The sequence below is a fragment of the Heterocephalus glaber genome, unplaced genomic scaffold (genome assembly GCF_053883595.1).
Source record: "Heterocephalus glaber isolate CG9 unplaced genomic scaffold, H.glaber_assembly_v1.0 deba00001556, whole genome shotgun sequence".
NCBI classification, from domain to species: domain Eukaryota; kingdom Metazoa; phylum Chordata; class Mammalia; order Rodentia; family Bathyergidae; genus Heterocephalus; species Heterocephalus glaber.
In genome coordinates, this window is record NW_028258347.1 from 861,432 (window position 1) to 873,759 (window position 12,328).

The 12,328-nt window shown below is 43.1% G+C and overlaps 1 protein-coding gene and 1 non-coding gene across 9 annotated transcripts in view; one reads left to right on the forward strand and one right to left on the reverse strand.

The window, feature by feature from the left end:
- Positions 1-12,328, reverse strand: part of Ubr5 (ubiquitin protein ligase E3 component n-recognin 5) — a 115,433-nt gene that overhangs the window by 53,771 nt on the left and 49,334 nt on the right. For all 8 annotated transcript variants that reach the window (XM_021262742.2, XM_013074126.3, XM_013074124.3 and 5 more), the window contains exons 10-16: positions 8,877-8,993; positions 8,684-8,794; positions 7,736-7,890; positions 6,714-6,831; positions 4,078-4,262; positions 1,426-1,535; positions 313-425 (exon numbers count right to left, since the gene is read on the reverse strand). In XM_021262742.2, coding sequence (XP_021118401.1) covers positions 313-425; positions 1,426-1,535; positions 4,078-4,262; positions 6,714-6,831; positions 7,736-7,890; positions 8,684-8,794; positions 8,877-8,993 — 909 coding nt within the window. The remainder of the gene's footprint in view (positions 1-312; positions 426-1,425; positions 1,536-4,077; positions 4,263-6,713; positions 6,832-7,735; positions 7,891-8,683; positions 8,795-8,876; positions 8,994-12,328) is intronic.
- Trnaa-agc (transfer RNA alanine (anticodon AGC)) lies at positions 3,816-3,887 on the forward strand. Its single transcript has one exon. It is a non-coding gene; the product is annotated as a tRNA-Ala (tRNA).

Below are 12,328 nucleotides of genomic sequence, written 5' to 3' on the forward strand. Positions count from 1 at the left end.
GAGAACAGGAAGATTTTCCAGTTGTAAGGAAGAATGTTTAATGTCACCAATCATTTCCATTCTCACTATCTAGTAGCTCCAAAGAATGAACTGCATCAAAAAGAAATGTATCTGTGCACCTTTTCTGTAAATCTAAAATCACTCCAAAAATTACTTAAAGGGAAAAGCAGCCCATCACCTGAGTGCTTGCAACATCTCCTCAGGAGGAGAGAGCTGCCAGAAGGGCTCCCAGACACTGGCCACACTGAAGCTCCTGGGGGAACCCAGGCACACCAGCTCCCTCAGGAACTGCTCCCCAGGCAGCCAACAAACCTTGCCGACGGGAACATTCTTAACGTCTTCTACAAACACCACTTCCCGAAGAGACCACTGCTCTTCATTCACCTTTTCCTCTTCCTTCGGGGCAGGGGTTGACCGACGTCGTTCTTAGACAAGAACAAAATGGTAAGTATCAAAAAGAAAATGTAAAAGAGACTTTATAGATTGCATCTAAATACATGAAAAATGATCATTTCTAAAGGGATACATAGTTGAAGTCTCTAAAGGAAAGCTTCAAGGGTTATTCCTTTTTGAGCAGAGGCTTTATGACCAACTTGTACTTCAAAATAAATTCACAGTAAAGAACTATAAATAGTTCTATAAATATAATGCCAAACTACACTGGCACTACTACAAACAAGTGTGAAGAGCCCAAAAAGTACATTTTGGACCTTCAAAATTAGGGTTCCCTTATCAACATTTTAAAAGGAAGGCCTAAAGACCAGGGATTCAGCTCAGGGGTTCAGCCGCCTGTCTCTCAGACCCAAGATCCTGAGTTCGATCCCTGGTACAAAAAAAAAAAAAGGAAGGCCCACTGGGCTATTTTTAAAGCCATCACATAACATTTAATGATCTAACATTTAAGAAGCTCTTAAAAATTATTTAAATCTATGGTGCAGTATTAAGTCAATATGTATAAATTTTATAAATCCTAGAAAAATGTTGTGACCACGCCATAACAAATTTACAAAATAATACGCATCTCAACAGAGGAGAGCATATATTTCAGCTAGTGGCAGCCATTTCTTTCTAGTACTGCAGTGAATTTTACAGATCTTTGAAAACTGTAATTCAAATGGTCAACACTACCTTTCCATTTGAAGATGTTCAAAAATAAAAATAAAATTTTCGGGCTGGGGATTTAGCTCAGTGGTTCCACCACCTGCCTCACAAGCAGAAGGACCTGAGTTCAATCCCAGGTACCAATATAAATAAATAAATTAATTAATTAATTAATTTAAAAAATAAAATAAAATTTTCAAGCTAGTGAAAACACAATTTATATGAAAAAATATGTTTAAACAATGGTAGGAGCTGACTCGGGGCAGAAGCAAACCCAACACAGTTATCTCCTCGGCCCCAAACACAAGCCCCACCAAAACTCACTGTATGGCACAGATGCACTGCTAGCGATGGAGGATGCGTCGCTGCAGGTGGACGCCGGTGACGGAGGGGGGCCCATCTCTGTCTTCACAGGCTCCTGTTTGCTCTCAGGCCTAAGGTAAGAATTAAGATTCTCCTCATAACTGGGAAAATAACAGAAACTTTTTTTTTCAGAAACTTTTAAAGTAATATATTCATTCTTAAAAGGAACCAAATACTAGTAACTTTCATGAAACACCATGATCTGAAGGCTGAACAGAGTGAAAAGACACACACTGGACACTTTCTCCACGGGGCCTAGGACTGAACCCAGGGCCTTTGGCCCCATAGTGTGGACTTCCAACCAACACCTTAGGGAGGACAGGAAAACTCCTATGCAGAGGGGAGCAACTGGGGACAATGACTCAACATAGTCGATCCAAAACGAACAGCTGCATTTAATTCATCAACACTGCTTCAGCCCGAGCCTCTCAAGCAAGCGGGTTCCATGCCATGCCACTGCTAAACACTGACAGAAACAATTAGCCATTCAACTGAAAATGGTAAGGGCCAATAAGTAAAATGCCCACTCCATCATGAACCTCTAAGTTTGAAGGAGAACCTCTACTCTGGGTAGTTTGCAAAAATCCATTCTTAAGCCATCTGGTGAGTGTTAATGAGTTATTCCTCTTCAATGCACTAGCTCATTAATGCTTGACGTAGCTTCAGCAGCAATACACCATTCTACAGATTAAAACTTCAGTGCTTATTATTAAAAGGCAGGAACCACTTTTTAATCACAAGTTACTTGCTATTCACAACTCTGGGTAGACATTGGGTGATCCTCTTAACTCTCCTGCCTAACACCCTCACCAGAATTTCCCCAAAGAGCAGGCCAGGCTCATTCTCACAGCAGTACAGTGAAAATGCTCTGCACAGCACCTGGTGGGCGCTGCCGGCTGCTCCACAAACCCTGCAACAATGGGAGACCCCACCACAACTGATCTCTAGCATCTCAAAGGCAGGCCTTTTAAGAACTGGCATAAAAATGCATTTAATATTTCATTTCATTTAACTTCTGTACATGTATACTAGTAGAACAGGCTAAATTCAAAAGAGATTGTGAAAGTTTGGTTATAGGGTTTAAATAGCATATGCTAATCATTTTGTTTATAATTATGTTTATTATTATTTGGGGGGCGTACTGGGGATTGAACTCGGGACCTTGGCAGGCGGTGGAACTGAGCTAAATCCCCAGCCTATTTTGTTTATTATATTTGCACACATCAAAAACATTTCAAATAGCCAGGTGTGATGTCACACACTTGAAATTCCAGAGACTACAGAAGCAGGTAAATTGCAAACTCCAAAGTCGACACTGGGCTCGGAAATTCTGACAGACAATGTTAGAAAATAAAATAAAAAGGGCTAGGTCCTGAGTTTGATCCCTGGTACCAAAAAAAAAAAAAGATCTTCATATGTACCTCCAAACAATAGACCAGGCTCAGAGTGTGGAACAATATCAAATTTAGTGGTGTTTCTGTTCACATCCCTCTCCAACCCCCGAAAAGTTTACAAAGCCACTGTAGACTCTCTCTCTACATGATAAACCATGCCTGTCTGTAATCCCAGCACTCTGTGAGGCTGAGAGTGGAAGATCACAAGTTTGAGCCCAGACTAGGCAACATATGCAACAAAATTAAACATAGTTTAATTTTAAAATTAAAACAGAAAAGGGGGCTGGGGAAGGCTGGGGATGTAGCTCAGTGTCAGGGACCTAAGTTCAATCGCCAGTATCACAAAAATTAATTAATTAATTTTAAAACTTTTTTTTCCAACACATGAACCTGTTAGACCTTTCCTATGATCAAGATGTCAGGGGGCCAGGGATTTAGATCAGTGGTTCGGACACAAACACAAGGATCTGAGTTCAACCCCCGGTACCAAAAAAAAAAAGATGTCAGCAACACGTTTGATAGAAATTATGTTATAAAAGGAGAGAGGAGGGGGCTGGGGATTCAGCTCAGTGGTTCCGCCACCTGCCTCACAAGTGCAAGGTCCTGAGTTCCATCCCCGGTACCAAAAATAAAAATTTTTTAAAAAGGAGAGAGGAGGATAATGTCAGGGTGACACTAGGGCTGGACACATTAATACTGCAGTCCACACATGCAAAGAACATAATACAATGACCAAAAAAAAGAACACTGGAAATGAGAACGCTACAATGCCATCCTGGCCACCATCATGAGCAAACACATGCTGCCTGGTGTGGTGACACACACTGTCAAGCCAGGTGCTTGGGAGAAGGCAGGAGGATCTCAAATTCAAGGCCACCCTGGGCAACTCAGATGAGACCTTGTGTCAAAAGAAAAATTTAAAAAAGAGTAAAAGAAAAAGAAAAAGGAATGGGGACTGGTAGTATAGCTCAGTGGTAGAGCACTTGCCTAGCATGTACAAGGTCCTGGGTTCAACACCCAGTACAACCAAAACAAAAAAACAAAAAACAAAAACCACAAGTACAGCCACCACCCTAAACTCTGCAAATATTAACCAAGCCATAAAGAGCAAGGCACAGCACTTCTTGCTTTCTGTTTTTGCAGGTACCCATGTCACCCACTTTGTATGTATCCATGTGTGCTGGCCCCACACACACAGTGAGCACAGGGCAGCACTCACTTGGCTTCAGCAGCTTTCCCAGGCTTTTCCATGCTTTTCAGGCTCTCAGGAGACCTGAGTTGGAATCGACAGCTGTCATTCATATTCCACACTGACTCCATTAAGACACCCACTTTTGGGATGCCAGCACTGATCGAAAATGCCACTGCACCAGCATGATAAAGAGGGTTATTTCTTAAGCATACCTAGCAAACAAAAGAAATCACCATCAAGATGTCTAATCTGAAAACAAAGTAGAACAATTATTTTAAAGGTATGAGGTTTGCTAATAGAAGCTTACACAATCAATAACACTGGCAATGTATCAACTTAAAGGTCTCCATCAAGAAAATGTTCCTAAAACTCAAGTGCAAATTCAACTAGAGAGTAATTTCAGTATGTTTGCTAAGTATTTAGCATTGATTTTTAAACTTCACGCAGAAACTAACTATCCTGCCAAAAAGACTAAATGGAAATAGCAGAAAACAAACTAAAAAGGTTTTGTTAAAAAAGCAAAATGTGTGTGGGGGGATTAAACTTTTTTGTCTGTTTCCTTTAATGTGAAATTACTTTCTTCCTTCATTCATGATGTTACAAAGGCTTTGTAACTTCATCTCTATGGGTGTTTGTTTGGCCTAGAAGACTGATGTTTTCTAATAGCCAGAAGTTTCAGTGGATACTACAATTTTTCTTTTAAATTTAAAAATATTAGGCAGACATTAGTGTCAGGAGTCAATAACCTATATAATTCTTCCTCTCAGGGACTAACCGCAGGTTACACTCTGAAAGCCAATGGCCATAAAATATACCACCAACAGCTCCATCTGCGACATGGGCGGCGTCTCTGCAGATCTCTTAGGATGTCTACCATGGCCCGGTTTTAACGACATGCTGTTCAGTCGCCCATTAACTAATCCCATGCTCTACGTGACCAGTGACATATATGAAGACAATTGTTTTCGGTGGCTCTAATTAGAAGATTGTGGAACAACTGGCTGAGGGGAGGTCCTACCAAAGAACAGCTGTGTTCCACTGAAATGCTGTGGAATGAACAAACGGTTCCTAGCTTTGTGGGGAAGGCATGTCCTGCTCAGCTATGACTCAGAAGGAAATTTTACTCACAAAGTGTAAGATCAGACTGGTGAAGGGTTAAAGACTAAAAGAGGCTCAGTAAGAAAGATTTTATTAAAAAAGAAACTTGACATGTTATACTTTGTATTTTTTTTATTTTATTGGCACATTTTAGATATACATAATAATATTCATCATAGGGAATTTATACCTGTACATGATATATCTTGCTTCTTTTTCTCCTATTCCCCTCCCCTCCCTTTGACCCTTGGCATGTTATAACAGATGTATTTATGGATACTGACTGACTGGTTGATTGTGTGCTAAGGAATGAACTCAGGGCCTTCACATTGAGCTACATCCCCAGCCTCTTCTGGGTTTGTTTTTTTGGAGACAGCATCTCAGTGTAGTTCAGGCTGGCTTTGAACTTCCTATGTAGCCCACCCTGGCCTCAAACTCATGGCAATCCCCTGCCTCAGCCTCCCAAGTGCTGGGATTACAGGGGTTCACCACCATGCCCTGCTAAAACTATGCGCTTTTTAAGACACAAGGAGTACAGAGACTATTATCTTTTGGTGGTTTAAAAAAAAAACCACCACTTGTCTGAGTTTTAAGGATTATAAAAGTTCCTAAACATTCATTACAGTACTTTCTATAATGAATGTAAATGTTAGGTTTTTATTCTGAAGATAAACCTTCATCAGACTATAAAAATTAAAATTAAGTTCTCAAATTCTTCTGCTCTCAGGACCTTTTTCACTATTAAATATTAGTGAGTTTTACAAAATTTTTTATGTGAAAAATGTCTAGTTTAAGTAATCAGTAAATTAAATGTACCAGTAATTAAAATTGAGACTTTAAAAAATATCAACAGTAATGAAACCCCATAGTAACATAAATAATTTTAATGAAAAATAGCTACATTTTGAAAAATATTAGGTAGAAAAGTGGCATTATTTCCATTTGTGTAAATCTCCTGATATCAGATTTAAACCAGCCAATTTCTGGTTTTCCTGTCTGTGTCCACCCACCTGCTGTGCCAGTTACTCGGCATGAGTCTAGCAGACCAGATGACCAGCTCCGTGCTTTCCCTGAGAGGCAGGGACACAGCAGGGGACGGAGCCACTTTTTGAGAACCCCCAGGATGAGAAAATCACCTTCCAGGCCACACGTATGGAAACGAAACTGTGTGAGGAAGTCTCCTCCACCCATGGACAGTGTCCCCACGGAGGGGCACGACAGTTGCACAGCCGGCTGTCTGGCTCAGTAACGCTGGCCCCACCGCTAGGATGAACTGAACCATTTTCAGTAGGGGTTGCTCCACGCTTTATGGTTTACAAGTACCAAGTGAGTTTTAAAATCAGGTAAATACTGGAAGCCGCCTACAGGGCACTCTATGAACACTGAAACACAGTGTACAAACATCACTGAGAGCATCAGGAGCGATGTGACACTCAAGCACAGGGTGCTGAGACCTGGCCCTCAGGTGTCACACACCCAAGAAGCAGCCAATAGGAGCCTCTTGCAGGGAGGGAGGGGCTCTGAAAGAAACCAAGGCCCTAGGACAGTGTAACTCTACCACTCACCTGGGTACCAACGGTGATGTTCGGCATGGAGGAAATACCAGCACTGGATTTGGGCTTTTTATTCTTTGCTCTAGCTTTCTCTAACATTTTTTTTCTTTGACTAAAAGGGACTACACCCCTGAAAAAGAAAACCATAAATTGGCCAATTAAGAAAGAAAAACACCATTAAATAAATTTGAAATTATACATACTGTAAGTTAAGCATCTGATGTAGTCCTTCTCTGATACTTTTGCTCAGAATACTATTAACATGTCCAAAACCTCTTAATTGCAATTTGTTTATACATTTAATAAATAACTAGATCTGGTTTTATTAAACCTTTAGGATTAGGTTTTGTAGAAATTGTATCATTGATACTATTCTTCCAGATAATTACATATCATTGGGTACTCCTCTCTATGTATTTTTTCCAATATAAATTTACTGCATTTTCCTTAAAATACCACAAAAAATAAACTGAGACACCTTCACTAAAGCTGTAATTAAATAAGAAAGAAAATGCTTGTACAATTAAATAAAAACCCAAAAAAGCACCATAGAGGCTAGAAACGTTAGCTCAATGGAAGAGCACTTGCCTAGCATATGTGAGGCCCTGTGTTCAAGTCCCAATACTGCCCCTGCCCCTTGAAAAGACACCCTCGATGCTATACTATCATTTCTAATTATGTAAAGCAAGATACATATTTATTTGTTTATAGGGAGGTAAAAAAGACAACAATTGGGCCGGGGATTTAGCTCAGTGGTTTTGCCACCTGATGCACAAGCCCAAGGACCGGAGTTCGATACCCGGTAAGGGAGAAAAAAAAAAAAAAAAGACTACAATTACCTCCAAATGTTAGCAGTAGCTATCTTTGGGTTGCAGGTGATTTCATACTTTCATAAAATTCAGTATTAAAATTACTTTTATAAATTTACTTTTTAAGTGTTTTGGGTAAGCATGGCCTGGCTCTGAGGTAACCCCCCCACACACACACACAGCATTACCCCACTGCCCTTTGCCTCCCTCCTGCTGCAGACTCACCACCAGTACAAACTGTTCTCCAGCTGGGCACAGGTATAAAGGGCGCAGCAATGCAAAGAAATTATTCGCTCTCCTTGGAGTTCAGAGTAAGTCTGTGCAGTGTGCTCTAATTTAGAAGCCACAGAACTTAAAGTTTCATCCACCCACGTAGCAACCTAAAGAATAAAATATTAGTGGTTTAAACAAAAACAAGCAGTTTTTCCAAAAGGTCTGCAGTCCAAATTAGGGCCAGGGTCAGGCCTGGTGGGACACACCTGTAACTTCAACTACTTGGGAGGCTATGGCACGAAGATCACACGTTCAAGGCCATGCAGGGTAACGCAGTGATACCCTGTTTCCAATCAAGAGGGCTGGGAATAGAGCTCAATGGAGATCTGCCCTGGGTTCAATCCCCAGTACTCAAAACAAAAGCAAACAATAAAACCTAGGCTAAGTTGCATACTGGAATTCTAAAATGTCTTCAGCTAAATGCTATAAAATAAGTATTTCAGAAAAGATTCTGAGTAAGATTAAAACTTTCTTTGCATGTTAATCAACATAGCAGCTATTGAAATCAGTGTCTAAGGCCACCTTTAAGGCACTGATCTTAAACATTTGTTCCAAAATGTTCAACAGAATTTAGGGACTTTAAACCCAAACTGACCACTTGAGGTATAGCATCCATACTGTTGCAATCTATCTTTTCTTACTATCTCCTCCTTTCCCCTTTCAATTCTGTGAATATTTTCCTTTTCCCTTACAGTAGAACTCTACTTTTAAAGCTAGATTATTAGTATAGTGATAAACTAGCCAACATAAAAATGAGACGTTGGATTATTCTAAGGCTGGAGACACCGCATTTATGGACCTAATTAGAAGGATAGGAAATGAAAAGATGAAAAGGGGCAGGAAGAGAAAGAAAACCAAGAATTTAAGCATGAAATGTTTACAATGCAAAGTGATTCCTACCTTGTTATTTTCTGTAGCTACAGTTGCTCTTATGCTATTTGCAGACAGGAGGACTATCTTTTCATTGGTTAACCCCAAAAATGTTGCTCTTGGATGATGTAATGAAGGATTCTTTGAAAGCATAAGAAAAATGATTACTATTTGTATGCGATATGTAGCGCTGTTCAATGCAAAGCTCCATACACTACAATACCTGGGCGTTTCTGTAGGGCTCCGATTCACTCCACTTCCACTGGTAAAGCTCCCCTTTGCTGCTCACAGCCAGCAGCTCAGAATACAGGGCCCCAATGCAGATGAATTTTGTTCCGTCCTGGAAGTAAAAATAACACAATGCTAGAAACACAGAGCTTACGCAGACCACGAGTTTGGACACCGCCATCTGATGGCTGCATCGAAGCTAGTGTAACTGTGGATACATCAGCCACAGGCCCCGCAGGCTCCGTCCCCAAGGTATCTCCCCAGGGGCTCTCACTGGCCTTCTCCCTCCATGGACCTCGCCCTATGGCACTGTCCTTGTGGGGCTAACTGCGTGTGTGACTTTTCCTCAGCTCACCAATTCCCTCCCCCAAGGAGTCTGTGCAAAAGGGACCGTCCCTCCACCCTGTCTATCTACAAAAGCACCCCTTGCAGTCCAGCCTGCCCCCACTGGCCTGCAGATCCCAGCACTTCACAAGGTAGTGCATCTACTCCTTTCTCACATGTGCACACAGACACCATCTCCATCACAACAGCTCCCTCGGCTCACCAGGAGGGTGCTCAACATGTGTGCCGGACAGGTGAGGGGTGGAAAGACTAGGAGTTGAGGCAGGGAAGCCACAGTCAGGAGGGAAGACTCCTTCCCCACATTATATTTACTTCCAAGCTGCTGAAACAGATGTCCACATCTTAGGGTAAAAGTTCACTAACTTTTATAGTAAAATACATACGATAGTTAGGATACAATACAATCATAAAATCTTGGGCAAGAAATGTAAGTATCTGGGCCGGGGATTTAGCTCAGCAGCACCACACCTGCATCAAAAGAGCAAGGTCCTGAGTTCTATCCCTAGTACCAAATAAAAGTATTTATTACAAATGATAATATTTTAAAATCTAAGCCCAATGATCAGAGCCATGAAGTGCCTTAAAGATCTCACAGCAAAACTTGCCAGTAACAGATTTGAGGTTGTATATTTTCCTTTGTTCTGTGCACTGTTTCTCTCCCCTTTGGAATGCTGTATGCTAAAATAATGGTGTTTTTCTGCTCTTCCGTGCAATTCCACCAATTTTATTTGGTCAGATAGATTACAGTGTTCAGCTAAAGTCTTTGCAAAGCCTACCAAGATCTGTAATACAATAACAACAGGCTATGCCTCAGACCTGTCCAGAATACTCATTTTAATGCTCATTTAACCAATACTATTCAGCCTTGTTTTCACGTCACTGGGCAGGGGGAGAGGGGTGTCGCATCAAATCTCACCCTTTCTACTTCACTCTCTCTTCTCAGTCCCTTGGTTCAAATTAAAGACAATGGATCAGACCAAATTGAGTCCAAACCCTGGGTGCCACACGTATGGGTAAGTTCAGTGAGTTACATAATTCCTCTGCACCCAGTGGTCCAGTCTGGGAGCGGAAGCATAACACACACAAGAGAAGGTAACTGATATATAAAAAGTGCACAGCACAAAGTCCAGTGCCAAGCAAGCCTCGGTCAACCACGGCAGACTTTTAATATCCTGCAGCTCTCAAACATGGTCCCCGCCCTAGGCCAACTCCAGGGCAGCACCGCTCCCTTGCTCCTTGCCCGCCCACCTCGGAAAGCAGTGCCTCCTCCCTTATTTGAAGCCAGCCCCCACACACTGGGGCATCCAAGCTGCAGCTTCCTCGGGTACCTGGGAGACATCCCCCATGGCAGCCCTTCCTGCCAGCGAGCCACACTTCTGGTGCTTCACAACCCATCTTCGCCCACCCGACCTGGTCACGATCACCACTCTCCCTGTCTTCCTCCTTTCTTCATGATCATTTTCTCCATCTCCCTCCCAACACCCAACCTCCCTACTGCAGATTCAGGTCCTTTATTCAAATCCTGCTCTGCCCTCAACCTCGGAGACTGAGTCCTCTACAGCACCATGCTGTTAAGTGTGCCAATCTCCTGTCTCCCACGGAGCTGCCAGAGCCTCAGAAAGCACCGCACCCTCTCTAAAGCAAACTCACCGCCTCCCACAAGCTGCGCTGTACCTTCTTCAGTCGCCAACTCCACCCATGACACCACCACCCACCCTGTGACAGGGAGCGCCCAACCCCTCCTTCCCTCTCACCCACCCACTAGCTAGGTCTCCCTTCCGATGCTTCCCTTCCTATCGCCACTGCCCTTGCCCGGCTGAGATCCACACAATTCCCTTCTCCAACAGCCCTGCCACACTCCCAGCTACTCAAAGTTTCCCGATACCAGTCTTTCTTCCACGATGCTAACAGGGTTCACTTCCTTAGAAACAGACCAAACAGAGCAAAACCGAACTAAGCTCTGCACGTCGCTTCTCCAGGGACTCTGTTGCCTTCTCCTTACTTCGGAGCAAAGCCGGACCCTTTGGTGAGCTGTCTAGGGCCCCTCTCCATCTGGCTCCACTGTCCTCTGTGCTCCTCGCCACGCAAGGCGACTCAGCACATTCATTCTCCTGACACACCCTGACTCTAGCCCCTCCATGCCTCTGCTGTATGGTCACCTCCATGGAGTCCAGGGGGCTCGCTATGAAGCCTCTGCCAACTCTGCCAGGTGGGATCGATTGGTCTTTCCCACCGTGACCTTTACACGATGCTAGACAAAACTTCAGCTTAGCACTGGTGACTCAGGGACACACTGCCTCCGGCGAATGCTGCGCTCCCCAAGGAGTCCCATCGGCACTCTGCGAGAAAACAGAAGTGCACTACGCAACCCCCAGCAAACAGCTGGATCTCAGCTCCAGGGCAGGAGCAGGGCACGGCCCCTCCCCAGCTGACCGCCAGTGCCTCGCAGGGAGGGCAAGGCCCAAGGAAGCACCAGCTTGGCCCAGAGTGACAGGAACAGCTTGCCACAGCTTCCCATGCACCTACAGGCAAGGTATTCCTGCACACGTGGGGCCAGCAAGGCAACCAGAGACCCAGGAGGGCAGAGAGCAGGACCACAAGCCAGGCGCAGCAGCACAACCAACAAAGGCGCTGCTCCTTCCAGCTCAATGCTGCTCCACAGGCTTCAAGGTGGAGCCAGAGCCAGGGGCCTGATTCCGCTCAGGAATGCATGGGAATACAGCAACCCTTCCCTAAATGGCTGTACACTAGAGAGATGCAGATCTGCTAATTCACAGCAGCAACTTGCTGATCACTCTGGTTTCTTTATTACGACAATCATCAAGCTCTGCTAGGGTATTACATGTATAAATAAATGCTACCATTTTTATATAATGATTCTGTATCCTGTAAGTTTATTAAATTATTAGTTCTAACAAGTTTTTGTGGACTCTTTCAGATTTTCTACATACCATATCATGTCATCTGCAAATACAGATAATTTTACTTTCTCCTTTTGGATTACAAAAGAGGAAGATAGCTTGTTTTCTTCTTCTTTTGATTTCTTCTTTTTCTCTATACAATCTTGCTAGTGCTTCTAGTACTACTGTTGCACAAGTGGCC